The sequence below is a fragment of the Ruditapes philippinarum genome, unplaced genomic scaffold (assembly GCF_026571515.1).
Source record: "Ruditapes philippinarum isolate M1 unplaced genomic scaffold, ASM2657151v2 ctg1474_1_1_1_1, whole genome shotgun sequence".
Classification (NCBI taxonomy): domain Eukaryota; kingdom Metazoa; phylum Mollusca; class Bivalvia; order Venerida; family Veneridae; genus Ruditapes; species Ruditapes philippinarum.
In genome coordinates, this window is record NW_026863329.1 from 99,355 (window position 1) to 113,464 (window position 14,110).

Here is a 14,110-nt window from a genome sequence, read left to right on the forward strand (position 1 = left end):
CATCTGAACACAATAAATAAAGTCCGTATAGATATTTCATTTATGTTTCCTAAATAAGAATTGAATTCCATATAAGATCCAGTATACATTGTGAAGTGATACAAAATCTAGAAACACCGTTAAACCTTACCCTGCTGAATTGTGTAATTGATTTGCCCAGCTTTGACTGAATAAAAATCCATTCAAAGATAAAGTATTTTAATATTCATCTAATTTATTCCTCAATAGGGACCACTTAGCCTGTTAATATATTTTATAAACATTCCGACGTAAATATTTTAACCTTTTTTTTTAGTTTTAAACGAAAATTTGTGTAAATAATAAGTGGAAAAAATATATTTACATAATGCCTTTATTATTTTTTCTGTCATTTGCAGTCGATAGTTGATAATGATTGTTAACATATTGACATAAGGTAGTGTTACTGAAGTCACTGACGTATATAATTTGTAACAAGATTATGATCTTTAAAATTCTTTGAATCATTTATTACAAATGTTTATCAATTATTATATATCAATTCGAAAATATGTAAAAATATAATATATATACATCTATGTGCAATAAATAAAGGTATGACTTGACACATTTTGTCTTATTTATATATCTTTATTTCAGCCCTCTGATAGATATAATTGTATTTTGATTGCATGTGGCTAGTAAGATGACCCTGACTGTAAATGTTTTGAGACCCATGATTGCTGATATTTACCAAACATCGATGAAATAGCTGCGTTCCACCTGAGGTCTTCCTCACTGTATGACCTTTACTGTGTTGATGTGACTTAATCAAAAATAGAACACAAAATTACTATTGTATGTTCAGAATGTGTTGCATTTGTTATAGAGAAGCTCCAAATATTTCAGACGTAGAGTGGAATGTATTGTTAATTCAGTAGAAATCCTCCAAAAGATGAGTATTCGCTACCGTGAATGTCGCCCTTTAACCCTGCATTTCTTATTGTGACAATATCACCTTCACTTAATTGATAAAGAACTGTTACACTTGTACTGTCATGTCCATTATTTAGTCCATGGGCGTAGAAGTTAGTTTTTTGCTGATTATTTACTGCTACGTGTAAAAATACCATAGCATTATTGTGACCAAGTACTGTAGAGAAGAAAACGTAATCCCCATTTTTCGGCGCCACAAATTTTCCACATGTTTTGTCGTATGAGGAACCAATATGTGTCACTATTTCTTCAAATACAACTATCTGATGTTTTGTCATCCCCAACTGGTGAGCTTTTGCTATGGCGAAGAAAGCTACCTTGCCAACTGTATGCGACTGCAAGTCTGAAATGAAGGAAGAATATTTATGCGTCTGCATTTTGTAAAAACTTTTTGTGTCGCCTTGAAAAAGGCAACATATAGGGGTTCCTTTTGTCGGCGGTGTCGGCGTCGGCGTCCCCTTAAGCTTGTCCGGAGCATAAATCAGTCATAATAAGTCGGATTGACTTCAAACTTGGTATGCATGATTTTTATAATGACCTGAAGTGCAGTGCACAAGAACCGGTACTCTGCATTTCTTATTTTTTGAGTTATTGCCCTTTCTTAATTTTCATACTTTATTTTTGTCCGGGCCATTTCTCCTAATGTATAAAAGCTATGGACTTGAAGCTTGATAAGATGATAGATCTCATTAAGAAGAAGTTGAATGCACAAGAACCGGTACTCTGCACTTCTTAATTTTTGAGTTATTGCCCTTTGTTAATTTCATACTTTATTTTTGTCCGGGCTATTTCTCCTAATGTATAAAAGCTATGGACTTGAAACTTTATAGGATGATAGATCTCATTAAGAAGAAGTGCAGTGCACAAGAACCGGTACTCTGCATTTCTTATTTTTTGAGTTATTGCCCTTTGTTAATTTTCATACTTTATTTTTGTCCTGGCCATTTCTCCAAATGTATAAAAGCTATGGACATGAAACTTTAAAGGATGATAGATCTCATTAAGAAGAAGTGCAGTGCACAATAACCGGTACTATGCATTTCTTATTTTTCGAGTTATAGCCCTTTGTTTATTTTCATATTTTATTTTTGTCCATGCCATTTCTCATAAATTATAGAAGCTTTAGACTTGAAACTTCATAGGATTATAGATCTTATTGATAAGAAGTGCAGTGCACAAAAACTGCTGCTCTGCATTTCTTATTTTTTGAGTTATTGCCCTTTGTTAATTTTCATATTTCATTTTTGTCCTGGCCATTTCTCCTTAACTATATTGTTCACAAGGCGCGGAGTTCTAGTTTCTTCAATTTTGCAATCATTTGTGTTAAGAAATGACTTTTGGGACATGAACAAACACTGCAACAAAGTTAATCACATGAATTGCTTTTGACCATTGCTTAAATTCATAGGTAATAAGACCCCCTCCGTGGTCGAGGGGTTAGAGTCGATGACTTCTAATCCAGTTACCTCTCTGGCTCGGAGATGCTTTGGTAGTTTAGCGCGGAGGAAAGTAGTCTGGTACTGGTGTAACTCTCCAGGAACGATGGTTAGGAAACTACCCACCTATATGACTGAAATACTGTTGGAAAAAGGCGTAAAATGAAACAAACAAACAAAAGCAAACCAACATAGGTTATAAAATGTATGTATGTATGATCTAAATCAAAATGATCGAATTCATCCAAAGTAAAGTTTTGAATAATTTACACATGACTAAATCAAAAGATGTACTTAAGGAAAACATTATTAAATTGTGATTTTCCAGATGTAAAATAAAAACATCTACTTTACTAAAATTAAAAAATGAAACATGCCCTTTACTAAAGTAAAATTCGGACACAATTTTTAAAAAACGCGACATACCTTTAATATCATCTGTTAGAAGTTTATTTGTTTCCTCTGCTTTCTGTAATTTTCGTTCAATCTCTTCCATTCGAATTTCCATCCTTATCATCTTCTCTAACATTTTCTCCTCATAGTGATATCTTGAGCAATGGGGCTCTCCGTGTACATTCACAATTTGTATAAGTAGCAAAATCTGTGCAAAATATAGCGCATTCATATCTAACTAAACGTCCCTTTTATAACTTAATATTGGCGTAAGCTTACGGAGTTGTTTACATTTAACTATTAAGACAACCATTCATTTGTAAATGTCCATGGCTGCTTGACTATATATTTATCACCTACAGGTATTTTTAGAGGCCCATTAAGCCTGAGATACCTTATAAAACCATATTATTTTCTCAAAAATTATTATGGATTTCCTGTTTCATTTACCATATGGATTAACCATCCTTCGCTTTCTTCGTTCTTTAACGTTTGGTAAAAACATATTGATTTAGTACGAAAGTCATAATACCGATCTATTGCTACTTTTATGGCACATTATTGCACAACCAGTAATACTTTTTTCCCTTTTTTTCGGGGCGGGGGAGAGGGATTACGTAATATGGCGACTTTGCAACTTCGTAGCGGAAGACCTAAGGTGCCTATTTTTTGCATTATATCAGCTGAGTAAAATTACGTACGCTGACTGGGCAGCTTTCTCACATAAAAGAATCCGAAAGCGCTGGCGCGGTTTGAACATACATCGGTAAGATGTAATGGGTTTGAAGTAAACGACATTAATCACTGATTAACATTTAACTTGGTCTCTATCTTTTTTTTAAATATTATTTAACACGTATTTACTCATTCTACTGAAATATAGAATAATTCATTTCTTAATATGATTTTTATCTGCATCAGTGCGATATTTTCATTTGATAAAGTGAGATAAAACAGAGCTTCTTTGATGTATCGATATTTTGATTTACCGTTTTAACAATTACAAGTATATTCCTGATTAAATTTCCAGGGACTGACTGTTATGATGTAATATGATAAGAAAGCTCATTCTTGCTTAAATATGCGTTCATATTAACGGAGAAGAAAACGTGTTTTAGCGGATAAAATTCTCGTGACCTCGCACCACTGTCTCAGGTTTTTTAACATGTGTGTAGCAGGGCACAATGTCAATGTCCATTATTGTTTGATTTAATTAACCTGTCAACTGCATTCTGATTATACGGTCAATGCACACAATACATGTATATTAATCTTCGGTAAATTTTATGCGATATACACAGTTAGAAAGTGTTTAATGTATGAAATAGTTATACTGACTGTTAAAGCTCAAAAGCGTAAACTGTATGTGTTTATAATTTCTTAATGTCCTACGTGTTTTAATATCGAGACCACGTATGTCCAAGTTTTTTTGGGGTTTTTTTCTTCTTCTTCTTATTTTAAACATTACTGAAGCTATAATTGTTTTTTATGTTCTTTTTGTTTTTCTAAATATGTTCTGACCTTGTTTTGGTAAAGTCTATACTCTTTTTAAATAACATGGTTTAATAATTAATATCTAAAATTTATTCAAATTAAAATCAATTTATTTATGTCATTTCATTTCCGTAAAATACAATAAAACCACACAGACAAAACAGTATTTCTAAGTTATTTTATATCCGCGTAGACAATTTTGCAAGCATTTGGCGATTTTCTTTGAAATATACTTTAAAAAGAATAAGTCTAAAAAGTAAGGATCGAACCATAGATCTAGGAAACACTTGACCGACTTGCTATTGCAGATTTTAGGATTATATTACTTGGAAGTTCCTATATTTTAGACTGTCGAATAAAAAGAAGGAGTGTTTGCATGATATGCATATTGTATGTATCATACAAATGCACAGAAAGTTGCAGCTGCGCAGAATGCCTTAAAAACCACACCAGTTGTTAAAATCCAGCTAGCTTACGGAACGTCTGTGGTTCTACTCAGGTGCCCGTTCGTGCCTGAAATAATGCATGGAAGGGCACCTGGGGTCTTCCTCCACCAGTAAAGCTGGAACGTCTCCGAATGACCTATACTGTGTCGGTGTGACGTAAAACCCAAAACAAACAAGCAAAAAAAAACGTCATATTAATTCTCGTAAACTATATAGACAAAACCGAAGTAGGATCGAATATTCAATTAAATGAGTGCTGTAATGTATTCATAATTGACAGGTTGTGTTGTCTTAACGTGGTTCGATTCTTGGAAAAGGCATTTTTTTTTTAGATATTTTTCAAAGAACTGAAGTTCAGATCCTCGTGAATTTATTTCACACAATACTATTTGAGAACATTTAGTTTTACACTTAATCGCTTTTAACAAGTTAAGTTAGAGGCAACACAGTCGTAATTACAGCGATAAATGTGGAATTGAACAAATCTAAATATATAAATATACAAATGAGCCGAAATTGTTAAAAAAATTGTTACAAACTGAATTCAGAATTTTAAATAGAATTAAATTGACAATACTTTTCAATCTGTTTGATGACTGTTAAAATCAAATACATTCAATTTTGCTAAATCGTTATAAGTTTAACTTTAAATTGTACAAAATATTAAATTAATCACAGGTTTATAAAAGAGAATATGAAAATGTTTTCTGAAAGTAAAAACCAAATTTAACAGACATAAAAAAATATTGCACAATTCCAGATTTGAACTCGAAAGAAAAGCATTTTCTTAACATGAACTCTTCATACAGGTCATAATCTGAACTATCTAACCACTACGCTACTCGAATTTGCGTGACTATATCCAATTTGATTCTTCTTTATTTCAGTAAAAGTGCTTAATGTAATAACTAAATAACTTGCACAACCCATTTTATCATAATGGTTTGACCGATTATTGTAAACGTTATCGTTGTCGACTTATACCAAGTGGTAGTTTGATCAAAACATAACTGTCAAATGACATCGCACAAGCACGTGGAAAACATGACAATGGTTTAATGAAACGCAGGACATATATTTTAATCATAAGTAGTAGTCATGTTCACACTCGTAGCGTGCCTTTAAAGCCAAACACATATAATTTTCACAGTATTTTTTTACTTTGTTGATGTTGCTGTAGACTATTGTCAAATTGATGTAATAAAATCTTGACTGTGGCTTTATACTTACACACAACATGATGCAATTGGATAATAACATCAATACAACACCGACTTTTTACGTGCCTTTTTTGCATTTGCCGATTTTAGGTAATATTGTTAAAAACCAAAAGATATAAAAATTGATGAGTTGTGATTATTGACAAAATGTAAAATAAACTATTTCAGCTGTAGATGAAAAGCATCGCCAAATGTGACGCAGCTATTGTTTTATCAGTTCCTCTAAATATATAACGTCTTTTTCAGACGGTACGTTAAACATGCCATCAATTTATTTTCTTTTATAAAGGGACTTTATCGAATCTTAAGGCCCTCTACGTCAGAAAGACCATCTATATTCATTCATGTGTACCGACCTTAGTGATTGATTCTTTTTGAAGAATTATTCAGGATCAACTTTCCACGTTTCTACATGAATAGGAATATTCCTTACTTATTTTTTATCCGATCTTACAACTATGGGTGAATGCGTTAAGTAATAAACAATTGATATAACAGGGGATTATTTCGGTTGAACAGTCCGTTGTGACATTACAATACCTTTTGCTCTCTAATCTTCCTACATACTTCTTGAATATTATCACATATGTTGCATTTAGCAAATAAACAGTTTCTTAGTACGTTATAGAGTTAACTGTACATGGAGTAAAAAAAGTGTTGTAGAAACAAATAGATCATGTATAGGTATGGAATTAATAAATCATTATAAATAAGTATACGCGCATTTCATTTGGCATTTATATAAAAAAATCTTTGACTACTATCGTGAAAATATTGATAATTTATACAATTTTTAAACCAAAAAAATGTGTCAAGCATGAATTATAATGTTATAAACATTCTAAAAAACAGTTGTTGATAAACATTTTCAATTGACTTAAGACATAAACAACAATGAAAATTTGGCAAGTTTTGTAAGTTTGCAGCATCATTTCACTAAGTTTTGACATACAAGTTATGACATACAACTGTTTAAGGTTTACATTCTCATGAGATATTAATTATAAAAATACTTTCACTTTTTACTGTTTTTTAAAAACTCTATATACCATAAAAATTCCAACGCTTGTTTTCATTTGGCACCCTCGTCGCCTAATTTTAATGACATTTTTAACATTAACAACTTTAACAATTGAGAAATTGAAAAATCCTGTAACCTGGATGTCAAATGAAGGGTTCTTGCCATTTGCAAATTTATTTGATTATAATAGTGGTATTTTCTTTTAGTTTTAGGTGCAGAGAAATACTTCTTATTATTCTACTTCAAGTGTTCATCGTGTTTCTATTTTTGAAGCCATATATTAATTTCACATCAATAGAATCAGATGAATTTGAAAATAAAACAAGTCGCATTAATAGAACTCAAACAAGATACAAGATAAACCAACACATTGATACAGGTCAACAAAGTGTAAGACAAGACCTAAAACATACAGATGGAAGACAGAAGGTGGAAAGGATTTCATTCTTAAAAGTGCAAAAAAGTGGATCAAGCACAGTTGCTTGTATTTTTGTCAGATTTGGAATAAATAATAATCTGTCTATGTTTTTGCCAATACAACCTTCAATTTCCCGGAAGAAACAAAACTTACTTTTGGAACAGAAGAAACATTATGATATATTTATAATACATACACATTATAATTACAAATTCTTCACTAATATTGTTCATAACCCTACAATAATTGGGCTCGTTCGGAGACCAGAAACGAGACTTGTTAGCCATGCTTTCTTTTTTGGGCTGGCAAAGAAGTACGAAAATTTGAAAGAACTAAGTCGTCAGGATTTTATAAACGAATTGGTTACAAATACATCGCGATATGGTGTTCAAAACATAATGGGGTCGTTTTTTGGTTTAAATGATCTTAGTTTATCCGAGCAGTCTTTACGAAAGCAGCTGCTAAAACTTAATTCGGAATTTACTTTGGTACTTATATTGGAAAGACTTGACGAGTCACTCATTATTCTTAAACGACTCCTTAGGTGGTCACTTTTCGACATAATATACGCAGCTAAAAAAACCAGGCATCGCAATACTGTACACTTAAATGCGAGTCAAATAAGTCATTTGGAAGTTACTAACAATATTGAATACGCCATTTACAACTTCTTTTACGAAGAACTTGAAAGAAAGATTCAAAATGCCGGGAAAGATTTTATGCGGGAAGTTGAAAACTTTAGAAATATTCTTAATCAGACAAGAGAATTCTGTGACTTTAAAAACGGTAACGATGAGCCCTTTTATACTTTTCCCGCATCGATGTGGGATGATAGCTTCACAATATCTAAATCAGACTGTTTTATTATCTTCAAAAATGATGTAACACAACTGAAAAGTGGCCGTTTGACAGAGTTCTAAACTTATGCTAATTTTTTCACGTCTTTATCATGTGTTTAAAGCACTTTGCATTTGAGCTTGAATTACATTGGTATCTAATTTTGTGCATATACTGAAGTGATTATTTCGGTGTTTAGCAGAACAAAAATCATCAGATTTCATCATAAAGCTGTTAAACATTTGACAACATTTTGTCATGAATCAAACAATCTTACAGGCAATATAATACATTGCATTGACAACTTTCTGTAGATTTGATCGGAGATTTTCGATCAACATTCAGGGGATCTTTATTGTATCATATTTTAGACCATGTTCGGAGATGGTCGGTAAGCTATTGTAGTTACTATAAACTGCCATTTACTGATTTACTGGTAGAAACTATCTGAAAAGCTTATAAAAATATATGTATATGTGATTAATATTCTTCGTGAAAATTTACAAAAATATTACTACATCATATTCAGAAATATGAAATATACGAGACATATTTCTGTACACCAAAAAAGTAATCATTCAATTAATTTTCATTAGTCATGTTTGAAACAGACAAAGTGATCGCTTGTTTTATATCCCCGGTGTATGTAAAAACAAGCGATCAAATGTACTTGATTGACGTTTATTTATCTTTTTCTTTATGATATATGTTAATATTCAATAAGAAATTTTAAGTACCGAGAAATACGAATAAGGATAAGGAAGTAAATGTACATGATGCTAAAATTGATTCTGTACTTTTTCCTAAAGTACAGGAAAGACCATCGAAGCACGAGGTAATCTGATTTGTTTGAGGGTTTGAAACCTTCGTATATTTATCAGATTGTCGATTGTCTTTATGTTTTTCTTCTTTTGTATTATAGGCAAACCATCTCGTCAAAATTTGTTAACCCAAGAAAAAAAATACGAGTATATGGATATATCTATTTTATCATTATCCCTTTCCCTGTAGTCACAATAAATAAATCGCAGAAAAATGGGCATGCTCTAATTTTATCCTTGACAGTATGTGGGGAGTGCGGGTAACTAATGCCTCTACTCCAATTATCGCACGATAAATTTATGGTCGGACATTTTTTCAATGAAAAGGTCTCAAAACTACGATACACGGTGTATATATCCAATTGTAATATACATGTACTAAGACACTGGTACATAGTAACAGATAAGTAAAATACCCAGAAGATTTTTAATGTCACAATGAAACTGTGCTACAAAAATTTGTTTGAGATTATTATTTTTAACATATATATGTATAAAGCTAATAATCTACATTCAAATAAAGAATGTTAAATAAGAAAAACTGAAAGTTATACAGAAAGAAACAAATATTTTGCCTTCTCATCCCTATAATTTTAGACAAGCTGTGTGTATAATTAAAATGTAAACATCATGTTACAACTTAATCTGCTTTGAGCTCCACAGCTATAAAAAACTAAACGGTTAACGTCATTCCGGGATTTTGTTATTCTTTCTAAATTACTTCTTGCAGGAACTGTCAACATGCCTGCATTTTGCTTATACAATAGATAAACAATATAATACAGCTGTTCTTAACCGATATCTCTCTTTACAGAATAAAGCTGTATGAAACAGTTTCTAAAAGAAATTTGTTGGTACAACAGCGACTTGAGCATAAAAGTTCTCAATAATTGTTTTCTGTTGTTGAATTGTAAACACAAGTATAGAAATGAGAACTCGGACTTTATTTGGACAAGTTTGTTTATATGTTATTCTTTTGTTTAGCCATGACTATTGCTCACCTCTCGAAGTAAGCAATATCACGGATGATAATCTCATTAATGGGAACTATCTAATTAATATGGCAGACAAAATGGACAACCCGTTGTTGAAACTTCTTGGTAAAGCATTTCAAGGCATTGAACAAACTGTAAGTGAACTAGATACTCAAGCAATGTTACAAAATGAAGCTTTGGAAAACATTGGAAATATCACCAATAATATCGAAAAGATAAGTAAAAAGGTGGCTGCTCAAGTTGTAGACATTTGTAATTTACATCCATGCAATGAATGGAGTATGTGGACAAATTGTGATGCAAAAACAAAAGGAGCATTTGGTACGCAAAGACGAATGAGAAAATGTGGTTATAGTTCGGAACTTTGTACGAGGAAAAACGAAACAAAGCGTATTGAAAAAGATTTTAAACTTTGTGAATATTCTCCATCTTGTTTGCCGAGCTACAATCTAACAGAAGAAGGTTTTTGTGTTAAGTTGTATACCGATACTAAAACTTGGTTTGACGCTAATCAGCAGTGTTCTGATGATGGAGGACATTTGATTACTATTTTGTCTGCTACGAAGTCTTCTCTCGCTGAAGCTATTTTTAATCGTTATAGTGTAAGCGATGTTTGGATAGACGGGATTAAGAAGTCAAGTACAGGAGAATGGCAATTTGTGAAAAATTTCGACGTATAGGAATTGGGGAGTGTTTCAACCAGATGACACCTTGTACCCAAGCTGCATAAATATTTATAGATCCTCTTATTGGTATGATGATCCGTGTACGAACAAATACAGTTTCATGTGTGAAATCGATTTAGAGATTTTACCTAACTGAGTCTGGATTTGTGCTATATGAGACAGACAATTTCTTAGATAAATTTTCTAGTACGTCGTTATTGCAGACACTGTGACGATAAATTGCATTTCAGAATGCTTGTACTATGCGCTTAAAGACAGAAATATTGATGTCGGTGACCCCATTTTTGCTCTTAATTGTTATTTTATGCTAAGATCATGCAAATTTTAAAAGTATAATTGGCATAAAGTACATTTGATGATGCTTAATTTTTAGCAAGATAGTTTTCAGTCATCAATTCAGTCATCATTTAAAACAGACATGAAACAGCTGCAGCAAATATTTTTGTAATGTTGCATGTTATTTGATATATTTTATTGCTAATAAGATGGTGGTCACCCCTGCTTTAAAAATTGCTACTTTGTCTAGTCATGTGCCCGTAGAGAAGATTTTACAGCACAAAATAAAAAAAATTAAATGTTATGCGTGTATGTTTCTCATATACCCATATATTGTAATGCATAAGTTAGACTATGTTTCAAGTATCATATAGTAACTGACTAAGATGTACTTTTATCGCGACTGTTTAAACATACCCAGCAATATCGATACAATAAATACATTTAATTGATTTCTATTTCCTTGTCCCTAGAGAGAAAACTGTTATTTAACTTAATCGCACATAAAAAAGTAAAACATCATGCATTAGAATTCCACTGTCTGCATTTGCTTTTCCACCAGCGATTGTATATTCAAACTACAAAATGTATATTCTTATTCCCATAAAAATGTCTCAAACTAAAAGGTTTTTTTCATGAGCAGATGGAATTTTTGACACTGGTAAAACCCTTCACTGACTTTTTTCTATGTTTGACAAATACAATTTACACGGTCATCCTGTTAATATTAAACTGTCCACGATACAACGAATTGATCCCATGCAAGTGTTAACCATATTTCTTCAGCACTGATTAAACATGATGAAATTAAAGAAAATTTCTCTAAATCTAAGTTTCGAAAGTGTATAGTTTACTTTGAGATGAAATAAACTAGTGTTCTTATCACGTCAAATGATTCTGACATTGATCACTATGTGACAAAATGCTAATGGAAAACACATTTGCAGTAATTGACAATATTTCAATTTCTATTCACGAACAAATATAGATATTATTTACACAATATGAAAGGAAAATTTAATTACTTAACGCTAGCAATTGCTTATATATAAGATATGATTTCACCAGATATATTCGAGGGTTGTCCCAAAAGTTTGCATTTAAGTTCAATTATAATTTAATATGACACACTATACGCATATTTGAGACAATCAATGTTTTTACTATCAAATAATTATTTGGCAAATTTTACAGAAAATTACAATTAGTACAATCTAATACGTCGAAATTTTGGCAACTGGCGCACATGAGAATGTTAACAATTTTCACCCTCAAAATGTGTTCTTTTATCAATTACCTACAGGCACCCCGAATCGTCGCCAGGTTATCTGATGTTATTAAGATTTAAATATCATGCATCTACATTTCCTTACATGACGCATATTTCTTTGAAACTAATTGCATATAAAAAATAAACAAAAATGGCGTAATTTGAGGTTCACGAATATCTGAGTATAACAAAGTTACTGCGCGTCTTTTAAGAAACAATCAAGGATAAAACAACAATGAATAAAATTATAAATTGTTGAAAGGGATAAAACACTTGATTTTCTCAGCCGGAAGAGCAGCTTATATGCAAAGCTCATTGTGACGTCACTTAACAGACAAAGGCCCACACAGAATATTGATCGTCATTATTGGAATGCGAACGGTCACTACACCCTACACACCCTAGCTATCAATCAAGTACAAAATTCTTCATGAAGAGTGAGAAAGTCATGGAATCCCGTTGAAGTTGAAATGACGTCATTACTTGCACAGTTCCCACTGTACTGCATAGTTTAAATGCCTGTTATTTACAAGCAAATATCATTAAATATAGAAAAGTTTGCATGTAACATGGCAATATACATGTATGGTATATAAATATAGATTTTCAAATGCTTTTTTTCAATTTAGAGAATTATAAAGCTTTGGGGAAACTTCGCATGTTTTCAAATAGTACTACACCTTTTTACACTGTCGTATGTTATCAATAATATTATCTTGGAAAAGACTCTAGATAGTCCGTTTCATGTAACCCTGGACTATGAAAGAAATACAACAATACAATACAATATGCACTTTACCCGCTTCAAAGTTGAATGATAAATATAATGACTGATTTATGCCACATAGTCGTATTTTTGTGTTTCTAAGTACAATTCGCTCCGCAGAGCCAAAGTACAATAAAGAGGTCATTTTGTCGTGTTTTCGCCTAGCGCTCATCAGAGCGAAAGAACGACAAAATAATCACATTGTCTTATTTTCGAGTTTTCGTCTGGCGCCACGCGGAGCGAAAGTACCAGAAAATGGTCACTTTGTTGTGTTTTTCGTCTGGCGCCCTACGGAGCAAAAATGCGTCATGGGACAAATCAGTCACAATAGATAATATTATAACTCGATTCAATCATAGCAACTTATAAATAAGATAGGAACAACACGATATAAGTATACCGATTTATCAACATGGTTCAGCACAATTTCAGCATATCAACGTGATACGATATCAAAGAAGGAAAATTATTACAGATGATAACTAAATAAATTCATTCAAATAATTGTGTCGCGTTTAAAAAAAGCTAACAATGTATTGTAAAAGAATGTTTCTGACTATATGCTGCATGCCTATGCGTCACAAAATAATTAAAAAAATATTTGATGTAATTTCTTACAATAAATAAGCTTTGCTGACGGCTGATACACAGCAGTTCAGGGTATTTGTATTATAAAAGGCTGACGTTATAAACTTAAATATGTAATGTTGTTTTCAAACGATTGCAAATGTCTATGTTCACACTTTATCTGCTTGATCAGGAAAGACTGGCTTTAGATTATCGTGTGCAATAGAGGAAATTGTATATTTTTAGTAGAGATTACGGCTGTAATTGGCTCGACAGGGCGTAATTGCTGTAAAACCTGTATGAATGGATGAAAGTAAATGAACATCTGCTACATTAACAATTAATTCCACGGTAATACTAGCATTATTACTTTGGGATTTGAATCCAATGTGACAGATGCTTTGATTAATCTGTTGCTAACCATTAGTTTTAGATTTAGAAAATAAAAATATGGTAAATAAATATTATGATAGAATCTATAACATACATTTTCTTGCAGTTAAATCAAAA

General features: G+C 31.9%; 2 protein-coding genes across 2 annotated transcripts; one reads left to right on the forward strand and one right to left on the reverse strand.

Annotated features, from left to right (window-relative positions):
- Positions 1 to 445: 445 nt before the first annotated feature.
- LOC132721848 (caprin-2-like) lies at positions 446 to 3,063 on the reverse strand. Its single transcript, XM_060706222.1, has 2 exons — positions 2,817 to 3,063; positions 446 to 1,297 (listed from the first exon to the last, which is right to left on the reverse strand). Exons 1-2 carry the CDS (start codon positions 3,013 to 3,015, stop codon positions 888 to 890), a joined length of 609 nt encoding a protein of 202 aa, XP_060562205.1. The 5' UTR covers positions 3,016 to 3,063; the 3' UTR covers positions 446 to 887.
- Positions 3,064 to 9,858: 6,795 nt separating this feature from the next.
- Positions 9,859 to 11,306, forward strand: LOC132721840 (uncharacterized). Its single transcript, XM_060706213.1, has one exon. It carries the CDS (start codon positions 9,969 to 9,971, stop codon positions 10,713 to 10,715), a length of 747 nt encoding a protein of 248 aa, XP_060562196.1. The 5' UTR covers positions 9,859 to 9,968; the 3' UTR covers positions 10,716 to 11,306.
- The last annotated feature ends 2,804 nt before the right edge of the window (positions 11,307 to 14,110 follow it).